At 32.9% G+C, this 23502-nt stretch overlaps 1 protein-coding gene across 1 annotated transcript in view; it reads right to left on the bottom strand.

The window, feature by feature from the left end:
- The window catches only part of LOC127831732 (uncharacterized), a 54263-nt gene extending 34850 nt beyond the window's left edge, over positions 1–19413 (bottom strand). The window contains exons 1-3 of the mRNA XM_052356769.1: positions 19284–19413; positions 18692–18874; positions 18360–18487 (exon numbers count right to left, since the gene is read on the bottom strand). Of these exons, the coding sequence (XP_052212729.1) occupies positions 18360–18487; positions 18692–18874; positions 19284–19338 (366 nt within the window). The 5' untranslated portion in view covers positions 19339–19413. The remainder of the gene's footprint in view (positions 1–18359; positions 18488–18691; positions 18875–19283) is intronic.
- Positions 19414–23502: the final 4089 nt, after the last annotated feature.

Genomic DNA, 23502 nt, shown 5'->3' on the forward strand with positions numbered 1-23502 from the left:
AAAAGGGACCTTTTACACATTTCAATATTCAGTCTCATAATTTAAGATTCAATGTGACAGACTTTCAATTGATTTAAGGGCTTTTAAATGCTCACACCTCACATCAAAGATGATAAACAGTCTCTGGCAAAACCACAATGGGATTTCAATCAGGCAACATTCATTTTAATTTGTTCCCAGCATTTCATAAGCACTTTTTATATTGATCATTAAATTGTTCATCATAATCCATAAATAAACATTTAAAATTTATTTACAATTTCTTTTGAACATTCTCTCCAAATGCTTTGTGACACTATTTCCAATATTCTATCAGAAATTGTGTTTTTGTTTTGTCTCTTTTTAATTCACCCTAGGGTGTGATGAAGAAACAAAAAAGTATGTCAAGGGAAGCTCTGATTTTCTCATTAATTATTTCAAGATAAAAGAGTTGTACATTTCATGCAAATTAAATATGCTTCAAAACATTAAGGGTATTGCACATGCTTGATAATAGTTTCTTTGTGTCTCACATCACTGAAGCACAAGCTGCTATCTACTGTTGTGCAAATGTCAAATTTTAAATCTAACTTTCATTTTTACCTGAAGTTTTTAGTACAAATACCATTTCATAATTATTTGATGAGTTGATAAAACTTTTTACCTGAGAAATGGGGTTATATTTTCAATAAGTTGCCAGTAGCAGACATGGGGTAATCATAATTGTTAATCTGTTATCATCATGATTATTTATTGATTACTTTTTTCATTAATCATGGATTGATCATTAATTATAGCTTTTGTATTACTTAAATAATAATTTTATAGATTACCTCTACAAGAGGTCATTACTCATTATTATTTTATTATTATGATTACTTTTGACCAAAAAGCAGATTCAATTTCAATTCATGAAGACAAATGACACATTAACAACATCAGACACTTGCCAACTTATCATGTAGTTAATTACTCAAGTGGTGTAGATCTCTGATAGCTCTCGGTCCGAGGGGTATTTAAAGGGATTAAGTCTGAACAATAGTTCTTATTTGGAACTTGCCTACAACTGGTTTTTCCGCTAATTTACATGAGGTACAAATAAAATTGACCTAGATCCACGGGAATGCGTATTGTTATTCCCCCTACAGGTGAAAATGACTTACAGGTGACTTATGGTTTTTGCTCTGTCTGTCAGTCAGTCAGTCACACTTTTCTGGATCCTGTGATAACTTTAAAAGTTCTTCATATTTTTTCATGAAACTTGAAAATATGGATAGATGGCAATATGGAGATTATGCACGTCATTTCATTTTGTTCTTACGTCAAGAATTCTGGTTGCGATGGCAACAAATAGATTAGAAATATTGCTGAAAATAGTGGATCCTGCGATAATTTTTAAAGTTCTACATATTTTTTCATGAAACTTGAAACATGGATAGAAGGCAACATGGAGATTATGCATGTCAATTCATTGTGTTCTAATGTCAATAATTCTGATTGGTATGGCAACAAATAGGCTAGAAATATTGCTGAAAATGGTGGAGTTTCATCGGTATTGGACTTATATTGCTTGGAAATAGTCTTGTTCAAACTAAGTAAGTGCGGTACCAGAATATTCATGTGACACCAGGGTCATAATGGTAAAAAGTTTATTGTACCTAACGATTAGTGGAGTTCCGAATACAGTCCATTGCATTGATGATCTGCATTTATGCAAAAAATAAGTGTTGGAGCTTAATTAGGTGTGGGAACAACCGTTAAGTAATCAGTCAAATAATTGATTTCATGAGAATTTTAGCGAACCATGTTAACCCATGTATACAAGTTACATTTTGAAAAAGCAAATCATGCAACTTCTGCACCAGTGGAGAGACTCTGGCATTTTCTTTCCTTTCTGATAGAAGTTGAATGAGTGACAGCACTTTTCAAATGCCCATGAACATCAAATGCAATAATCGTGCAGTACCATGCATCTTTCTTTTTTGTGCAAGTTAATGGGATAAGAATTAAGGGTGTCACGGTACTCTGTGGGACGGTATATCGTAATAGTCTCCTCTCAGTACGGTGCATGATACGCCTTCGAGTGCGTATGGTACGGTACAGCATTTTTCATATGCGCCATTGCGCCAAGTAAACATTTAATGTTTGGATGTTGTAACAATACGCGGCAAGAAAGATTCCATTGGCGCAATCAATAAAATATGTGGCACAGTAATTGGATCAATGTTAACGGAAATTCTCCCAATATCATCTCATATCACATTTTTAAATGACAAATTTTGTAATCATGAATTTAAAATAAAATAACATTTTTTACAAATTAAAGAAATGAATGTATGTAGAGGTCTTTAAATAAAATTGAAAAAATGGTTTAAAATGGTTTGTATGTTGTTTCCATCTGACAATACGTATCCCGTTACGTATTGTATCGTACACACTGTACCGCGATACGTATAGTAATGAAGGGGAGCGTATCATGACACCCTTAATAAGAATAGGATTTTTTTTTATAGATAAACAGTGGTTGATAAAGGGTCTAGAAGCCCAAATATTATTAAATGCATGAATTAATACATTTGTTATCAATTTGATCACTTTGGTTGAGATTTCCAATTAATAATATATCAATGAAAAAAACATTAATCATGTTAAAAAATAAGTTAAAATAATTAATTTCATTTATTTTTTTTTCGAGTAATTGACCACATGTCTGCCCAGTTGCAACTGAGAGTAACATTCTTTTGTGACATAGACATTTTGCTTCACTTCATTATAAGAGCTATCAAACTGCAGTTTATAAATTATATGATAAGATAAGCTATTGGGGGACATCACCGACCCCAGTAGACAGATTATCTCCAGAGCCAATTAAATATGCAGGTTTTGTTTTTTGCTATAATTAGCACATGCTTAACAGTTACATGTATATGTTTCAATTGTACTTTCTCGTGGAAGCTGTCTAAGCCAGCTTTTCACCTTACCTGACCTATGTAAGACAGACTGTCCAATAAAATTTCCTGCGGCTAGACACAAATAAAGACATTTCATTTATTCCATTGGCTGATTTGAGCGATGTATATATTTGATATGTCAATAAAAGATTCTTATTGTGTTTTCAACAATATCATGAAAATATTATTTTTGATTATTTCACCATATTGACATTGCCAAATGTGTGGGGAATGCTTGCAAAAAAATAATGATGTTATAATATATTATACATTTTGGGAAGTAATTTAAGTATTTCTTTGCATCAATAGAAAATAACATAAAATAATGACCACTTAAACATTAAAATTATTGAAATCCGAACAAGATGTAGCCCCCCTCCCTAGCAATTGCTGTGAGGGGTAACAAACACCTGAACATTAAACCCGGGGGGGGGGGGTCCGCTGAGACTTGCGAAATGTGACCCATTTTTATATTGGAACTCTGATAAAGTACACCCATTTTGATACAAGATTTTTTTTTAAAGCATACCCATTTGTATACGATACCATTGAGAATGTGGACCCATTTCAATACAAGAAGTTTTATAAACTGGACCCATTTAAATACTAGAATTTGATAAAGTGGACACATTTCATACTTGAATTTTAATTTCTGTCATATCAATACAGTATACTTATTGAATTTGCTATGATATCTTTAACGCTACTGAAATATACTTTTTGATACCCATTTATATGGTGTGCGGTAAAAATGCCAGAGGTAACAATGCCATAGGTAAAAATGCCAGTGGTAAAAATGCCAGCGGTAAAAATGCCAGAGGTAAAGTGGTAAAAATGCCATAGGTAAAAATGCCATAGGAAAAAAAAATGCCAGACGTTATAAAGTAAAAAAGATTTTTGAGCAATATTTTTTAAAGAAAATTGAGTATTGTACGGAAACATTTTTTTTTAAATTGAACATGTTGTTAGGTAATGGTTGGGAATTTGTGTTTCTTTGATGAATCGGTCATTAAAGAAAACTTGTTAAATTCATTGTAAAAGGATATTGAGTATTGTACGGATACATTATTTTAATTAAACATGTTGTTTGAGAATAATGTGTCAGTAATACATGTTATTTTATATTGTATTCTAAAGATTCACATTCTTTTTTTAAGAAATGAAAGATTCAAATGTGTCTTATTCATATTGTTTCTGTGTCTTAAATGTGTCTTATTTATATGTGACTACATGCTTATTTTTTGAAGAAATGAAAGATTCATATGTGTCATATTTGTATTTTATCCATGTCTTTAATGTGTCTTATTTAAGACTACAGGCTATACCGCCGGTGCGATGCAATTGATCTTATTTCTTAATCTCCACTTTCACACTTAGCGCTGTCTTTAATAAGGCTACCTCTATTTCAAGGACAGATTACTGAAAACTAAATAAAAAGTACAACGGTGATGTTGATCCATGTTGATGTGTATTCTAGCTAGATCATATTTAAGTAAATTATATAAGTTCGGAATTATACAAGTGCTTATGCTATGCTTAGAATATATAGACATTTATTAACATTTATTAACTGTACTGATATCCACATCAAATATTGATTTTACCTGTATTATTTGCCATTGAACGCGTATTTAAAATAATAATGGTAAATAAAACGGACGCTTGCAATAATTGTCATTAACTTTTTCAAACGGTATAAATATAAGACAATGGTAGAGCGTTTACTATTTATTGAAGTTTTTTTAAGGTACACAACAATTTAGCAATAAATGAAATCAGTTATTTTGGCAGTAAATCCAATTTTTCCAGTACAGTAGCCAGGTGCCTGTGTATTGAGCTAATAAGATAGTGATCAACACAGCAGGTTGCTAATACACAGTGTAGACTTCCCCTGACTTTGATTCGAGCACAATAAATCCCAATATTATAAAATTAACAGAACAGAACAGCGAGTTTATTTGCGACATAAGCATATACAGCTAAACATCAAACTACCATAATAATAAATACACAATACACATGCATCAAAATAACACCAAAAATATGTTTATGCATTTTGTACAAATATATGACTTGTGAGAATGTGTGATGTCAGAGAAAGCTCTTTCTGATTTAACAAAGTTAAGTGAATTTTTAAAATCCGCAATTGATAAAGAAAAAAATACAGTTAGATGTTATGTACAAAATTTTAGTTGTGGGGGGAAAATTTACTCTCTAAAAAATCTTTATATTATCTGCTCTAAGTTTAAATGCTGTAATTAGCAAGACGTGTCAATACATGCCTCATTTAATAATCAATCTATTATGCATTTATATATAAGCAAATTTCTGATTTCAATAGTTTTATGGTTTCCCATATTTATGCCCCCTTCAAAGAGGGGGTAGATTTTTTTGTACATGTCGGTCAGTCGGTCAAACCACCGAATGGTGATGTATATCATTTGATGTATATCAAAGTTATAATGGCAGACACAGTATGGTGCCAGATGAGAGATTAGCCCTCCCCAATTAAATCAACTTTTTATAATAATTTAAACATTTATAATTTGACTTCATTCTCATTCACAATCTTACTTTGTGTAAATTAGTAAATAATGGTTTGTTTATTTTGTGTAGTTAAAATCATCGAAGAATGTGCTTAATTAAAAAAGTGCTTCAGTTTTATAAGTTAAGGAAAGTTTTAATAAATTGATCATTTAATATATGATTTAATTTATAAATTTAGTTTTGAAACAAGAGTCATTTAATAATTAAGATAAGAATTTAATTAATAATTTAATTTTAATCCATTGATCAAGGAATATTTAATCTAAGAATTTAATTTAAAACAGGTGCTTGTTGATCAATTTATAATATAGGAAGATAATTTAATAAGGTGTCTTAGCTCAGGTAATATTAAATACCACACAATACCTGGAAATAAGACAGCATTTTGTCTTATTACCAGTTATTGTGTGGTGTAAATGGTGGATTGGTTGTTTATTGTCTTTCTGTGTTCATTTGCTGAAATATGACAATGAATTTATAAAAATGAAGCTCATTCTATTACAAGAAAAGGAATTTTGTATAATGGAAGAGTTTTTAAGTTACAATATTCATGTAACACACATAAATCCTATTTTAAAGGTAATTTGCCGTCAACTGCAGTAGTCTGTTGTATCTTATGGAGAAATTGCCATTATTACATTATGCAGTAACAAGTCAACTAAACAGCCTGAATGTTGTTGGGTTAAAATGGTTAAAATGCTGATAGAAAGAAAAAGAATTCACATATGAAACATTATAAATTGCATGCTTATGTGCCTTCTTTATAAATTCCATGAGGCCTTTATATTTTATGCCCCCGGTAGGGTGGCATATAGCAGTTGAACTGTCAGTATGTCAGTCTGTCTGTCCGTCCGAAAAAAAATTAACGTTGGCCATAACTTTTGCAATATTGAAGATAGCAACTTGATATTTGTCATGCATGTGTATCTCATGAATCCGCACATTTTGAGTGGTGGAAGTTCAAGGTCAAGGTCATTCTTCAAGGTCAAAGGTCAAATTGCGGCACAGTAGGGGGCATTGTGTTTCTGATGAACACATCTCTTGTTTTATCTAAATTTAGAATAGCATATAATACATTTCATATTATTTGGTGTTCATCTGATATGCTCATTTGTATTTTCAGTTTGGCCATGCCCAGGAGGGAGTGACTGAGTTATGGGGTGCAGAAGAAGCACAAGCCATCTCGACATGATGAATCATCCCCAACAGCGCTTGAGGATGGTTTCTTGCTCGATGAGGATGAATCCATTACTGAGAACTGAGGATGATACTTCTCTCAACACTGCATTGTATGAAGACAAAGCAACTCAGTGTGGTTAGTCATCGTCAACAACAGAACCAGACTCAGCTGACGTTGGAGACTGTCAAGTTGAGATCACTGTTCCTATCAGGGTTGAGTGTTACATACTGAACGAAGTGATCCAAAGCAATTTTTGTCAATACGCACGCTAGAGACCTGGACATTCGCTTTTTACATTCAGATCAAAGCATGGCAAAACATATTTAAGGATGAAAGTATGTGTTAATGAAGCAGGACACACTACTGAATATGTTCATGGTAAGGAAGTTGCCCAGAACCATTTTTTGTGGGAAGAAATTTCTAGTGATTATCTTTTTGCCCTTTAGCTCACCTGAGCACAATGTGCTAATGGTGAGCTTTTTTGATCGCCTTTTGGCAGTCATGGAGTGCGTGTTGTGTGGCGTCAACATTTGCCTTGTAAACAATCTTGAGGCCACATTAATTGTCCAAACTTCATGAAATTTGGTCAGAACATTTTTCCAAATGAAATCTTGGACAAGTTAAAAAATTGTACCGGTTGGTTCAAAAACATGGGCACCAGGGGGTGGGGCATTTTTCCTTATATGTCTATATATAGCTATAGAAAAACCTGGTATCCGGACAATCGCTCCTACAGACAATTGCTCCTACGCTAAATTTGATAGGGCGGACGGTCGCTCCTACGATGTTTTGACAGGGCGGACAGTCGCTCCTACGATGTTTTGCAAGGGCGGACAGTCGCTCCTACGATGTTTTGACAGGGCGGACAGTCCCTCCTACATTATTTTGCCAACCCGGACAATCGCTCCTACATTATTTTGTCAACCCGGACAGTCGCTCCTACATTATTTTGACTCCACGGCAAAATGTAGTGTACGCCGATCAAAGGCTAACACCTATGATTAACCGACAATTAAAATTGCAAACTTGTGTCGAAAAATGCGAAATAAGCCAGATATTTAAATTTGAAATCGAAAATGTCTGTACATTTGAATTCGCCATTATGTTGCATTTCATGAATTTTGTATTCAATGTATAATTGATTGAAGCGATTGAATAATTTGGAAAGTTCCAGTGATGTCGTTTAAATTTGTGAAACTACGATGATATAAGGTATAAAATACGCATCTTATGTATCCTTGGCAGGATAGCTCAGTTGGCTAATGCGTTTTTTACTTCGAGTCCTGCTGCGGGCTACTATTGTTTTCCTTTTTTAAATTTTATTTTTGATTTTTTACTGGAGCTTTTAAAATTTAATGTTTACATTTATCAATATAAAGCATTTAATGACAAACTTCAAAACATGCCAAAATCTGTGAAAAGGCCCCTTTAATGTGACGCCATTCTGTAATCTTTATGCACGGTTCGCACATCATAGGTGTCAAAGTGGTCATTATCGATTGATACTACCATTGTTGTTATAGCAATTATTGATTTAATGCGGTTTTTATGTTTATTCCATTCGCAAAATGGCACTTATTCCAATAAATGTAGTATAGGAACGAATGTCCCCGATAGGAATAATTTAGGAACCATTGTCCAAAGTGCCCTTATAACTACCTTATATTTACAGAATCGACAAACTGTAACATAGTTTGTCAGTAAGTAAATTAATTAATTAAAATCAAATTGATCGGCTTATGTTAATTAAATTGGCTTTCTGTTAACAGGTTGGCAATTTTAATTGTTGGTTAATTATAGGTGTAAGCCTTTGATCAGCGAATAATATGTTTTGCCGTGGAGTCAAAAATAATGTAGGAGCGATTGTCCGGGTTGACAAAATAATGTAGGAGTGATTGTCCGGGTTGGCAAAATAATGTAGGAGCGACTGTCCGCCCTGTCAAAACATCCTAGGAGCGACTTTCTGCCCTGTCAAAACATCGTAGGAGCGACTGTCCGCCCTGTCAAAACATCGTAGGAACGACTGTCCGCCTTGTCAAATTTAGCGTTGGAGCGATTGTCCGTCGGAGCGATTGTCCGGGATTCGAAAAACCTTTTCAACACTCTATAGAGTGTCCCAATGATATCATGAAAAACATGGCCACCAAGGGGCGGGGCTTTTTCCTTACATGACTATGGTAAAAACATGTTAACACTCTCAGTCGCATTTATAGTCCAATCTCCATGATGAAAAATTCTTATGTGATTATGAATTTTCTTCAGCAACATTAATACCCTGCCCCATACGATAATGGCTCTTATGCTTACATGTTTGTTGCCTGCATCACTGCAGAATATTGTTTTCTCCCGATATGTTATTAATTTTGTAATATCAACAACTTGCTTAATACGTGTAATAAATTGCTTATTTTTTTATGCCAGTTGTATTGATATGTGTTTATGAATGATGAAGTTTTGATGAAATATCATTAAATTGTAAAAACTATGTTCATGCATTCTTTTATTGCACAGACTAAAATTAAACCTATTTCGCCAAAACCACTAGATGCGCGAGAGTTTGCCGATATTTGGCGAGCTGCCTATCTCTGTTATCTATGTCTCTGATAAAACTAATTACTGCTGTGTTGTTTTTTTCATCCTTTCCATTTGTCTCTTTTATATGTCTGTCAAATACAGGGCATATTAAGGCTCGATTGGTCATTGTCGGCTCGGGTACTACTTACATGTACCTTGGGTACTCTTAAGTATACTTACATGAACCCCGGGTACGGTAAATATACTAAAACGTACCCGGGAATTTTAAAGCTTAATCGGTCGTTGTCGGCTATTTTTATGTCCCCCACTATAGTAGTGGGGGACATATTGTTTTTGCCCTGTCTGTTGGTCTGTCTGTTGGTCTGTCTGTTTGCGCCAACTTTAACATTTTGCAATAACTTTTGCTATATTGAAGATAGCAACTTCATATGCTTGTGTATCTCATGAAGCTGCACATTTTGAGTGGTGAAAGGTCAAGGTCATCCTTTAAGGTCAGAGGTCAAATATGTGGCCAAAATCGCTCATTTTATAAATACTTTTGCATTATAAAAGATAGCAACTTGATATTTGGCATGCATGTGTATCTCATGGAGCTGCACATTTTGAGTGGTGAAAGGTCAAGGTCATCCTTCAAGGTCAGAGGTCAAATATATGAGGCCCAAATCGCTTATTTTATAAATACTTTTGCAATATTGAAGATAGCAATTTGATATTTGGCATGCATGTGTATCTCATAGAGCTGCACATTTTGAGTGGTGAAAGGTCAAGGTCATCCTTCAAGGTCAGAGGGCAAATATATGTGGCCCAAATCGCTCATTTTATGAATACTTTTGCAATATTGAAGATAGCAACTTGATATTCGGCATGCATGTGTATCTCATGGAGCTGCACATTTTGAGTAGTGAAAGGTCAAGGTCATCCTTCACATGGTCAAGGTCATCCTTCAAGGTCAAACGTCATATAGGGAGACATTGTGTTTCACGAAGATAGCAACTTGATATTTGGCATGCATGTGTATCTCATGGAGCTGCACATTTTGAGTGGTGAAAGGTCAAGGTCATCCTTCACAAGGTCAAGGTCAAACGTCATATAGGGGGACATTGTGTTTCACAAACACATCTTGTTTTTAATTAAATATTTTCACATTTATGTCAATTTTCTGTAAAATGGCCTCTATATTATCGAAACTCATACTCACAAAGCATGTTGAGGCAGTTTTTTTTAAATAGAAGTTTGTTTAAGATAATCGGTAGCGCGTTTTACGACATAGGATTTTAGGCGGGAATACAACTCGAGTACAGTCTAATATCGACCGGGTACGATTTAGTATATTTACCGTACCCGGGGTACATGTAAGTATACTTAAGAGTACCCGGGGTACACATAAGTAGTACCCGAGTCGACAATGACCAATGGAGTCCATATTAAGGGATTAATTATGTCATGCCTGGGGTCAGGCAGCTTCCAGTACTTTGTCCGGAGTATTAGTCTTTAACTATATCACCTATTCACATGAAACTTCATATATGCATATATGGATAGATCTCACTGATGAGAAGTTCAGTGCACAAGAACTATAGCTATAGCCCCTTCATTACTTTATTTATCTCACTTTTTTATTGTCCGGGTCATAACGTAATTACAATAAGACCCATTTACATCAAACTTCGAACAAAGGTAGGTTGTGGTGTATAGAAGTGCAGCGTTCAACAATCGCAAGTCGAGAACTCTGGCTTGCATATTTCACAATTCTATGCCTTTGTTGGTTTCACATTTTTTCTTGGTTTCCTGTTTTCCTGAAACTACTAGTTCATGATTGAAAATTAAGTTTTTATTACATTTAGAAAGGAAATCATACTGCTTATATGGGTTATATCAAATATTTCAGCTGTGTGTGGTATTTTGTATTTTATACACAATAATGAAAAGTGATATAAGTCCTTGGTGTTATATGTCTGTTTGTTTAGAGGGAAAAAGACAGCACAGGAACTAACGTCTGGGATATCATATCCTTATCAGAAAACAAAACAGTTAATAACTGAAACTGCAAATATAACTCAAATGTATTTAAACATCATCGATTCTATTGGAGAAGTGGTGTGTCCCATAATTGAAACTAGCCAGTACAGTATGTTTTAAGAAGACTCCCGCATGTCTCTGCTAATAACGCTACCAGTGCACGGTGTTGTTAAAGATAAAAAACAAACAACTACAATAACAAAACAATGAACCTAACACACTGCCCTATTCAGGCATTTTGTGTAAAAAAAACAAACTTGTGGAATGCAACCGGTACACTAAGGTACGACATTGCACCGAAAATGTTTGCAAGCTAAATTTCTAGGAAAAAAACCTCCAAAACTGTTACACGGGAATAAACAGCAAAAGAAATACAATTCCGAATGACAATAATTATGCTTCCAATGTTATTGTCTTTCTGGATTGTATTTATCATCACAGAAATGGATAAAAGCAACGTTTGGATTATCAAAAGGTAAATGTAATATATTTTCGAGATAAGTCACTATATTATTTATACAGTCTTTCAAAATTATGGAACGTTTTAAATTCATCTTTCCAGAAATAGCAATATGTGGGTCTAATCTCTTTCAAAAAGACATTTTATTCAACGTAACGTACCGAGTTAAGAAAATTCAAAAATTATAAATTGATTTTGACACCTTAAAAAGGAAACATCAATTATTTAATAAAGTTTGGTGTCTTTTACTCTTTATACAATGGAATATATTGCAATGGGTATAAACTGTTTATTGAAGTCTGATCCCCCCCCTCCCTTCTCTGGTCAAACTCCCATTGGAGTTCTTTATAAATTGGAGTTAAACGGGGATCCCCCGTCAAACACCCATTGAGGTTAAATTAAAATGGGGGATTGACGGGGTCCCCCGTGAAAACCCCGTTGGAGTTTAATGGATATGGGAGATGGACGGGATCCCCCGTCAAAACCCCACGGGAGAAGAAAATCTACAAACACTTTATTTTCTTATTTAAGTACATATTTCTTACAATTATAACTTAAACATGTGTATTTGTAAACATTGAAACAGAAAACAAAGCATAATATTTAAATTACATTTTTTGTAAAATATAGGTAAAATTCTCCCATCTGGAAAAAACACCCGTTGGAGAATTGCAATTTTTAACGGGGGAGCCAAAACCCCGTTGGGATCCAACGGGGGATGGCAACTTTATCATCAAATAACTCTACTTTCCAAAAACATTTTAACTCTTTTTTTTTTCAATTATATGTATGTACTCAATACCCCCTACAAATATGCAAAATTTCATAACAATTGTTCAATAAATAAAAAAAATAAGTTTGCAAATAATCTGGATTTGCAAACTTAATCTGGATACTGTTTTATCACGATCACAGTTTGTGTTCTCATAGTATTACAGAAGCATTAACCTGACAATTGATATATATATATATATATATATATATATATATATATATATATATATATATATATATATATATATATATATATATATATATACATACATACATACATATATATATATATCGCTATACTGCTTTTAAGACTATAGGGTTTGCAGTCTTGAATTCAGGTCGCTAATGCAGATGCTTAAAACACGTATAACGTCGTGTAATTTATGCGTAAGCCATACATACTATGGAGGATAGACATGAGTCTGTTAAAATCACCACACTAGAATGTTAAATGCATATTTTGTATACAAGAAACAAGTTTGTTTTCCGTGTGTTGTAATTGATTTATATTACGTTTATTTAATGTAATCTTCCTCAACATATTCAAGGGAAACCCTGGTATTATAGTATTCGTAATTGCAGTTGTCATTTTTTTCACTTTCAATACCCTACTCCCTTTCTATATTGTAATAGCGAGCTTTGCCGTCAGCACTATCAATACTTATGTCCAGTTCAGAGTAGTTTGTATTGTGTCTATCTCTGTCACCCAGGTCTTCATAGCTTTGCTCTGGTCCATTTTCAAACGTGTGCTTGCCAGTATTAGAAGTCGATGTAGTCTTCCAACAAGGTAATAATTGTCTGAAAAACAACTTTGTTATATAAGCAATTATTAAATGACAATCATAATCTTTATATTACTGTGTATCGATCTGAGAGCGTGTTAATTTTCTGTAAACAGGTTGCAATTTATAATATGTTAAGTATTACATGTAAATACCATAATACATGAAAAAGCATTGAAATAGCCGTGTTCGGATTATATGCCTCGAGAATATCCGGTTAGTATAATCATTGGTTGCATTGTTTATTTGTATTTGAGGCAAAGTCGGTCACTGCAATTCAATGTTAAGCAAGTGGTGAAGAAACTTTTCAAAAAATAAATAAACATGAAATTAATGTGTTGTTATAATAGTCATATGTTTGCTAAATTTTGATAACACATATATAGAAAGGCATCAATGGTTAAAGGGTAAACTATTAATATATATAAACTGTATCGGTCATCGAACACACTCAAAGAACAGCCCGCTTATCATCAAGAGCCATGCTATGGAAAATAAAAGGATGTCTACTTTTGTAATGTCATGTCAAAATAACAGTGCAAGTCGAGATCTACTTAACATGAGATAACAGTCCAAACGTCTTAAGTTTATACGATATTGGGTAATTAGAACTGTTAAGAAAGAATAACCGTATCAGGGGCGTATGAATATAAATTAAACGTGACATTTTCGCAGGTCACACTTTTATTAGGCTATAAATTCACATAGAAAATAAAAACTACCATTAACAATTCTGTTTAATAACTACATACTAATGGCAATATTTTAAAATTTGGTATAGCATTGACAATCATGTCCGAAAACTTTATGTAAAACGTGTAAAATGTAACAATACACCTACGAAGTCAATAGCTTTTGAATGTTTTTAAAATGGCATCTTAATGTGTAAACTGTATTGACCGAGCTTATCCTGAAATTTGATTTGGTCGAATCTCTAATTGACCGTTATTTTCCTTGCTGTAAATCTGTATTAGCTGATTTTGAGATGTATAAGCGAGGTTCGCTTTGATAGTAATGTCCAATTAAGGGGATTCAGGTCAAATACTATTAAGAAATAACTTGTTTTTCTTAATCGCGCCATAGTTCGTTAGTATTATTTCAACTGTTTGATTACATTACGGTATTTATATTTTCCTTTGTAAATTGATGTAAACAATTTTTGTTTGTTTAAATATAATACCATTATAACAATTGTTATGCACTTTAAATTAAATATTACACAACCTATACATTCAGGTTTTGGCCAAACAGGTGTTAAATTATTATACATTTCAACTCCTGGTGATCTATTGATTTCTTTACAACATTTCATCTCGATTGCCTGAATGATACGGACTTAAAACTATATAAGGACAAACCTTTTCTTAAGAACGATTACAGTAATCGTTGCCCCAACTAAACAGATAACTGCAACTGTAATGCCGAGTCCAATACCGATGGATTTAGATTCTGAGGATTCTGCAAATATAAATAGTTAAACAATGTATTTATTGTAAAGCAACCCACCACATGGTACAATAATGCGAGTGCGGTTAAACATGAAAGTAACATTGCGCTTATAATTGAAAACAAAACATCGATACTAACCGCAGGTAACGAAAGAAAGGCTTACTTTCTAGATTTTCATGACTGGTTGACGACTGTGATAGCGCTGAATGATTTCATGTAGTACTGCCATGGCTTGGGTTACTTGGAGAGGTTGAGGCTGTTTGATTTCCTTTTTTGAAATACAACCGTTAAAAAAACAAGCATGTTTGGTATTCATTCATTCATGTTGAATATAATGTATTTAGTTATTATTTATTCAATCTAAAAATAATATCTTTAAATTATAATTTCTAAAAGACAATTAATGATAAATAAAGTGTGTTTTAATTTTAAAATGATATAGTCTTAAATTGTATATTTTGGGAAAATACTTATTATAAGTTACCTTCGGTCAGATTAATTGTCGTTGACAAGTTAAACGTTGATGTTGTTGTTGCTGCTTGTGCTGAAATTGACAGTTGATGACTTATTTTGAGGATTTGAATGAACACTGACAACATAAACATTCATAACAGTACACGCTTAACGGTGACACCGTGAGTATTGCTTGTTTTCAAGAAAACGTAAAATTTAAAATTTAATAAAGACCACACAGTTTAACATGTATCTCAATTTTTACAATTAATGCGATCGAAACTAAGAGTTTTTATGTACATAATATTCGGCTTCACAAAATGTTGGTGTCATGCACAACAAATATGCGATATGGTATCCATATTGTTCATCAGACCAGGAACATGCTTATTCTTAGTTCAGATATCTTAAGAATACATACTATAAACACTCTCATAAAGATCGTATTAGCAAACCATGTAAGTTTTAGACTGTTAACAATGATTCAGTTTATCAATAAAAATACATACATCCCAAACCCCTTGCGGAACTGATTTCAAATTAACCAGAAGCAATATTAAACACAGCTTAAATCCTGAAATATTTTTTTTTAAATAATTTAAACATGTTTTATGGATTACACCTTTTTAAAGAACACTTGACTTTCTCTAACATTTTAAAGCAACAGCATTATTTCTAACATAAGGTTATATTCAATGTTCCTCAAGTGAATAAAATAACTAGATTGCTTTATATCGCATGTTGCATATATATTTTTTTAAATCATTTATCTACTTTTCAATCACTTAAATCATATTGAAAAAGTAATGTAACCTGCGAAACACAGGGCCTGCTTCTTTCCCGTTTTTACGAAATGTAGCTTCTTTCCACTTCCTTTTACGAACGCGTATTTAGCATCCGTGTGTCCTGAAGTGTGATGATTTCGATGGTATCTCAATCGTTCCGTTTAATTTAATTGGGCATATGAAAAATTATAAGTAGATTTTGGTCTATGTTAAAATGCATGCACGTATATCTTTGCGATTATATAAAGGTATGCGTTTAGGTTTGATTTTATAGATATAAAATCATTATACTGTGAAATCAATCATGGTGAAAATTTTATATAAAAAGTTGAATTAATTAACATGTTTTCATATGAAGTCTCTCATTTTATGTTACTTTGACTTATAAGACAGCAATTAGGTAATGGTATAGGTAACAACATACCCAACACACGTATGCCTGCCTTATTAATCAAGGTGGCTTCTCTAATTATCCCTGTCCAGTGCTCTTGATGTTGACCTGCATTTAACCTAGATACGACAATACTTGAGATGGAAGCTGGATACTTGCTTTCCTTTAAACAGATTATATTTCCTTGGATCCAAGTATTGCTTTGTTTCGTTGGTACATATGCTGTAGCTGACGGATCTGATAATTAAGAAATGACAAGTACATTTAAGTACGCATTATTGAAACAAGCCTTTGATTATTTAGAAGAATTAGCCCGGAAACTGTGTCTTCTTCGACCAAGTGTGTGATGCTTATCAGCAATGGACGCTTTTATCATTATAAGATTGTTTCCTGAAGTATTTTGAAAGTTTAATGTTGAATGTAATTACATATAATTCTGTAAAACAGTACTTCTTGTGCCGCGTCGTCGCTATAACATTACATATGTTAATGTTATAGCGCGCATCAATCATAATTTGAAAACAAAATACAACATAATTAGAAAATAATAATATGTGATTATATGCAAACAAGTCACATATGAATACCTGCTGTTGGCATTTTGCTACATATTACTTCTAGATTGCTTTCGCTGGCACATGATTGCCATTGGAAGCCTTGGTTCTTATATGTAAGGCAATCGCCAGTATGTTCCGTACCACGATTGATGACCATTGAATCGTTCACTGTGTATATAAAGCAGATAAACATGCATATGGGAATTAGAGACCAATGGAGCGAAGTATAAGGTAGTCAATTAGTGTGGTGTTTATAATGTTTATTTTGTTTCGTATGTCACATGAAAGTATCCATAAATAAGTCATTTGCAGATTAACCCGTTTACAGATTTTTATCCAGGATACTTTAAAACCTGTACATGTAATCAACCCGTGTCCGTAAATTTTACATCCAAATATACGACATATTCAACTCTTTACGTATTTCTCGATGTATTATTATGTGTAGTGTCGGTGTACTTACCACTGATTTGAGTGAAGATGGCATAACCGTCTTTTTCACAAAGATTCTTTTGGTCGTTGTCGAAATGCCCAAGTGGGATTTCATGTACCGATGTATTGAAACAGATACATTCCTTTAGCGACTGAAGATAAAAACATCTTAAGATATATACATTGCTTATAGAAAACAGCCAACGTGTACATGTAACATGTAAATGCATCTAAAAGAAATCGTAACATGAAATACATTTTGATATGTATGGAATCGCGAAATATATTTTTTAATTTTACAGGTATATTAAGTCTAAAATCAATATTTAAAACAAAGAACAGAATGAAAGCTTTACATGATTTTAAAATAGATGATTACATTATTACCAAATTGAAAATTGTACTAATTAAATCAGGAAAATAACCTCAACAGGACAACCAAGAAGATATAAGTAGAAATGAAAGTGTTACACAGTTCAGACATCTTGGAGTAGAACATTGTTTATAACCTATATACGCATATGTTTATACACACAAAATGATTGTTGCATTATACTGAAATAAATATCTTATATGTATGCCACAATATTACATCAGATACATTAGTATTAACAGATAATTTTGTAAAGCCTCCAGACTATATGTTAATGGTACATTTACGACAGGATCATTATACCGTTCTTAAAAAACACGTCATACATGTACATTATATGAGTTTATTTTAGTATAGATGCGTATGCGTTATAAGCAAAATAACAATCGAACAGATTGTTAAACACTATCACATATAAAATATCCTTTATTTTTGCTTTCTTCCGAAGATAAAATTAAATTTTAATTTGCTTATTGATTATATACCATTGATATACCGTATCATTATAGTTTTCGCGATTACGTGTAAAATTAATTATCCAAAATACATTAAACTTTGTAAAAAATAAATTATAATAACTATAATTGTCCGGTGTATTGTGCGCTTATGACCCTCGAGTTATATACCAAGAGGTAACAATGTCTCAATTTAGCAGTGCTAGCTCATTAAAAATGATGCAAGTAAAGACTTACTGCATGGTGAAAGATATCTAAGCCATTTGGCGCCTTTATTCCAATGGGACTGTAATTTCCACACAGAGTCTGGCAGTAGCCAATGCTTGTTACGCTGTACGTTTTTTGCAAATGAACTTGTGCACAACCTATAATAACGTTGAACATGGAATACTTATAATTTAGCATATATCATATAATTTATATTGTTGTCGGAAACGTACATTTAACGTTATTTGAATAAGATATCTTAAATTAAATGACAGTATTCGATTCGATCCAGAATTCACTAATTTAAAACATGAAAACACAAACAATGCAACTATTCATATTATTCGAATTAAAGCATTTACCGTGAAATAAAAATGGAACTTTCAACGAGACGAATCCTAACCAAGCTTCCGCAGTGTTTGATAAAACATCAATTTCTTCCTCAACCTCAAAATGTGCATTCTTGTACGCAAGCCTTGGTTCCGCAAGATCGCAAAATGATAAAAGCCATGGGGTTGAGTCACTGCTTAGAGTAAATTGTTCAGCTGAAATCCAAATGAAATCATTCTATGCAAAAGGTAAAATTGAAAGTGTTTAAGACTTTTTATTTACAATGATAGAATTAAGAAACAGATTTTAAAAAGTTGTGCGTGAATATATCTTCGTATCAATACGTCAAAAGACTACTTAAAATGTTGTTTTTTTTCACTGGGGTTACTTTTGGATGCGTTTCGAGTATGGCATAAGAACAGGGAAATAAACGTTTCATTTCGTTTCTAACACAACAACTTAGCTACCATTGAAACGTTATTACATATGTGTTCCGATATATACGGTTACTGTTTGAATCCCTCATTTAATAATGCATTTTATCGTAATGCTTACTCATAAAATAAAATAACGATTATTTACATGCATACAATGACATAGTATAATAAATTATTCAATACTTACCTTTGATCGACTGATTTAACAGCAGGATAAATCCAATTAGTCCTTGCCACTCCATGTTATATCTGCTCGGTTTGGTGCAGAACACTAACTAGTTTATTTTCATTTATGAAACAAGGAAGAAATATTCGATATTTGATGTGAATTACAATAGCGTACGCGTTTCCGCTTTTCTCAGTAGCATTTTCGTCCCCGAAACTTTTAACTATTAACTTACATTTTTGCTTTACGCATTTTAATTTTACTACCAAAAGTCCCAGAATAATTGATGTTGATAAATGCATGTGATAAATACCAAATCAAACTTGTAAATGTAAGAGATCGCGGCCTTGTGTATAGCATACATATAGCAACAAGTGATGTTTTATTTTACAACAAACAGTAATTATTTTTTAAATTAAGTGCATGTGAACAACTGAACAAAAACATAAAAACATTGTCGTATGATGTATTATAACAGCAACCGCAGCTGATGGATGGCATTATTTTCATTATTTTAATTAAATGTTCATATTTTATTATTATCGCAGGTTTCAGATATAGGGCGTGACCAGTAACCTTTAGAACACATTTCATTCCTTGGGTTTTTTTCGGAATATAATTATACTTGAATTTGTACTTGAAATATAATTCAACTAAATTATACAGAAAAATACACTCGCACAATTGAAATCACAGATACATGTTAATGAACGATGATGATTACTCTTCTTGAATTTAACATGTGAAAATATCATGTAGCATTTATCATTTAAGAATGTTATAAAAGTCTTTAAATTAAGTATGCTTCTTACCATGTGAATCATAGCTCTTACAAGATTTGAAGATATTGCACTTGGAAGAAAGATGTTAAAATGGTTACGGATATACAACAGGAAATACATAACTCCAAATAAAAATAGATCTGCTTATTATAAAGATTAACATACTTTAACAGGCGTTAAACATATTTGCCAGTTTTTAATACAATTATGTACTTACCACTTGCATTCCAAAATATTATCCCGTTATTTTTTTATCCAAAACGAAAGCATTGAATGTAACCTCTACATAATAATTATAACTTATAATTTTATTGTCACACATTGTCTATATTTTATAAACTATGATATGCATTATGCAGGTCGACATTAAGCTCTCGAAACGAAATCAGCATGAAGCCATTACAATCATTCAATGGATTCCATATATGGCTACACCAAGTACATATTTTGTTTAAACTTTACTATTTAAAACATTTACTTAACTGTAAGTCTGCATTATGGTGCAGTATAAAAGAGGGTACAATTATTGAATAAAACTGTAATTATTTGATTCTGCTAAAACACGATTTTGTTCTGTGCATTATTGGAGGTTTTCATACATGATCAATCTTCAATGTGTACTTTTTAGTGTAGGCAAATATCTTCCTATTTAACTCTCATGCTAAATAGTCATATACATCATCATCAGCAGCAGCACAACCACCACTATCATCATCACGATCATTATCATCGTTTTATATAATGTATGTCAGTGCGGCAAATCAGATCAGATTAACAAACAATTACTCTGTCACAGCGGTTCTTCTTCAAATGTGCAAGTTATAAGTAGGTTTCAAGTTCATAACATCCGTTCAGAATTAAAGGCGTTAAGTATCTTTTTGTCCTGAAAGTTGTGCATTAGAAAGTGAATAAGTCGAGGAAGTTATCAAAAGGAAGTGAATAAATGTGCTTTTTAAATATAGACTGACGTTAACTTTCACATAAATGTCGGAATTAGACAACTGAGCATGTGCTCCTATTCCACAAAAACAAATCCATCGCGGCAGTGGAAATGAGGATACTGTTAAAAGCTCACCCATGCCCATGACTCAGTTTCTTGCATATCAATTAAAAGTTTTAGCTTAAATTTTATTTTAATCAACACATGAACTATAATGCCGTCCCAAGGCTTATGAAATTAAATATAAATAACTGTAAATGACAATAATTAAATAGACGTGTTCACATATTTTCGATTTTTTGAAAATTGTCATTTATAAGATCACACATATTAAATGTGTATAGTCATAAATACGTATAATAGCAAACCCAAACATCAATACACGTATTTCCTTTCTCTGGGATTCAAACTTGAGATCTCTGGAAACACAATCTAGGGCGCTATGATGACCCACAATGCTTTAATTCAAATTATACATATAATGAAGCAATAACGGAGTTAATGGAGTAATTATAAATACATCATTTGTTAAGTGTGTGTAAAACTTAATAAGTGTGCTTTTTGAAACGATCGTTTGTTTGCAAAAACAAATCTATATTTCGATTTTTAGTCTCCGCCATTTATGTCATTTCACTCCCTGGTAAACCGTTTTATTATATGTTTTTTTTTAAATCTATGAGAAAAGGTTCCTTGAGCGGATGTTTTCGGCGAAGTTACAGTCGTATCATATTGGCTCATTGTTGCGAGGCCTCTAATCTGACCGTGTCTTTTGACTGCAGCATAGTCACCCTGGCGGTCAATCCTCAGTTTGTTTTAACCAGTGTCAAGATTATGCTGCCATGTAAGCACTGTAATCGTAGTCATCAAAGTCGAATTCGACGTTTCAACGTTTGATTGATGGAATGGTTAACATCATCTTCCAAGTTTGCTTCGTTTGTTTCTCCTGGTTTGTTGTACGGAGTTGTCGAACATAGCTACATTTAATGATCGCACTTCGAACAATTGTGTGTCGTCTGCATTATTGAAGGTCGTCGTCTTAGAAGATGTAAGCTTTCTTCTGAAATCAATAACATAATGTTGTCATTTCAAACAACCAGAATATTGTCAGCACAATTCATTTTAAATGATAAGCCATTTCAAAGCTTTATTATGGTACATGCAGGAGGTGACCTCCTACACCAAACGCACATGGTTGCGAGAATGGGCCTTACACCCGGGTCGCCTAGGCTAGAAGCGCATGTACAGAACACTTCCCTAACCGGACAGCCTTTGCGACGATGTATACATTTGATTTATCATACAATAGTTGTCAGCTACCGTCCAGACATTCATTGAATTGACTCATGCGTCTCCTGATAATTATAAAGCATGGACAAGAAGACGCACTCCCAAATCTGTTTTAGCATAATGCTTCGGTTAATAAATTGACATTGTGAAAAAAACAAAAATAATAAAAACAATAACACTTTTGATGAGAAGTATCCTTATAGTTTCTGTAGAATAATAGCTGATGATGTATGCAGTAAGTATGCTCCATTCGTACGAAGCATTGGTTGTGTACTATACTCCGTTCATACGAAGTATTGACGGTATAATATACTTAATGCGTATGAGGCATTGACATCTTGCCAACTGCCAATCAGATTCTTATCTTATTATCGATCAACCAATCAGCGATATATTAATCGGGCGCGCCGTTTGCTAACGACCTGTCAGCCATTTTCCTGATTAGCCGACTGTTTTAACGAGTTTTGTTTATTTTGTTCGAAAAATAATCGAAATAAAATATGGTACAAAGGTTTAAATAGGGTTTATGTAACTCATACAGTCGGTATTCTGAATGTTAGTTAGAGTAATTTAATTTACACATTTCCAACGCGGAAATGTGGTCTTGTGCGAGTGGAAGCTTAGTGTAGACTTACCGAAATCCGCCTTATAGAACATTGATTGATTTTAAAAACTAAAAAAGATATCATATAAGCAATATCAATAATGAATTATATCAAGTGTATATGTAAAATAATAGGGGACATTGGTACCCACTATGCGACACTTAACGACCTCAACAATATAAATCGCTTGCTATGTGTCAGAATCAAGTGAAAATAAGTTTATGTTACTATTTTAATAACAGGGTATCGATAAATGTCATCGTATAAGAGTTATTTAGTATATCACCAATACACGCGGTAACTGCGGGAGCGTCTAAAACTGGTAGTTTTATTAAGTAGCCTTACCTAAATTCCCTTCATAGAACGCATATCTATATCAGAAAATGACCAAACTGATTTTGTTTTGTTTTTTCTATTTAAATTATGATGATTGCTTAATGTTCCATAAGCAATGTTTAAAATTATTAATTTCTTTTGTATACGTAATAACAAGGGAGATTTTGGTACCCGCTCAGCGTTGGAAAGCGTGTTAAACTTTACAGAAATCCCAGTTTTAAAGCGCTATGTCGTGTCAAATACATGTTTCGTTAATATTGATATAAATAGTACGGAAAAATACCAGTGTA

This window comes from Dreissena polymorpha, chromosome 5, assembly GCF_020536995.1.
Source record: "Dreissena polymorpha isolate Duluth1 chromosome 5, UMN_Dpol_1.0, whole genome shotgun sequence".
NCBI lineage: Eukaryota > Metazoa > Mollusca > Bivalvia > Myida > Dreissenidae > Dreissena > Dreissena polymorpha.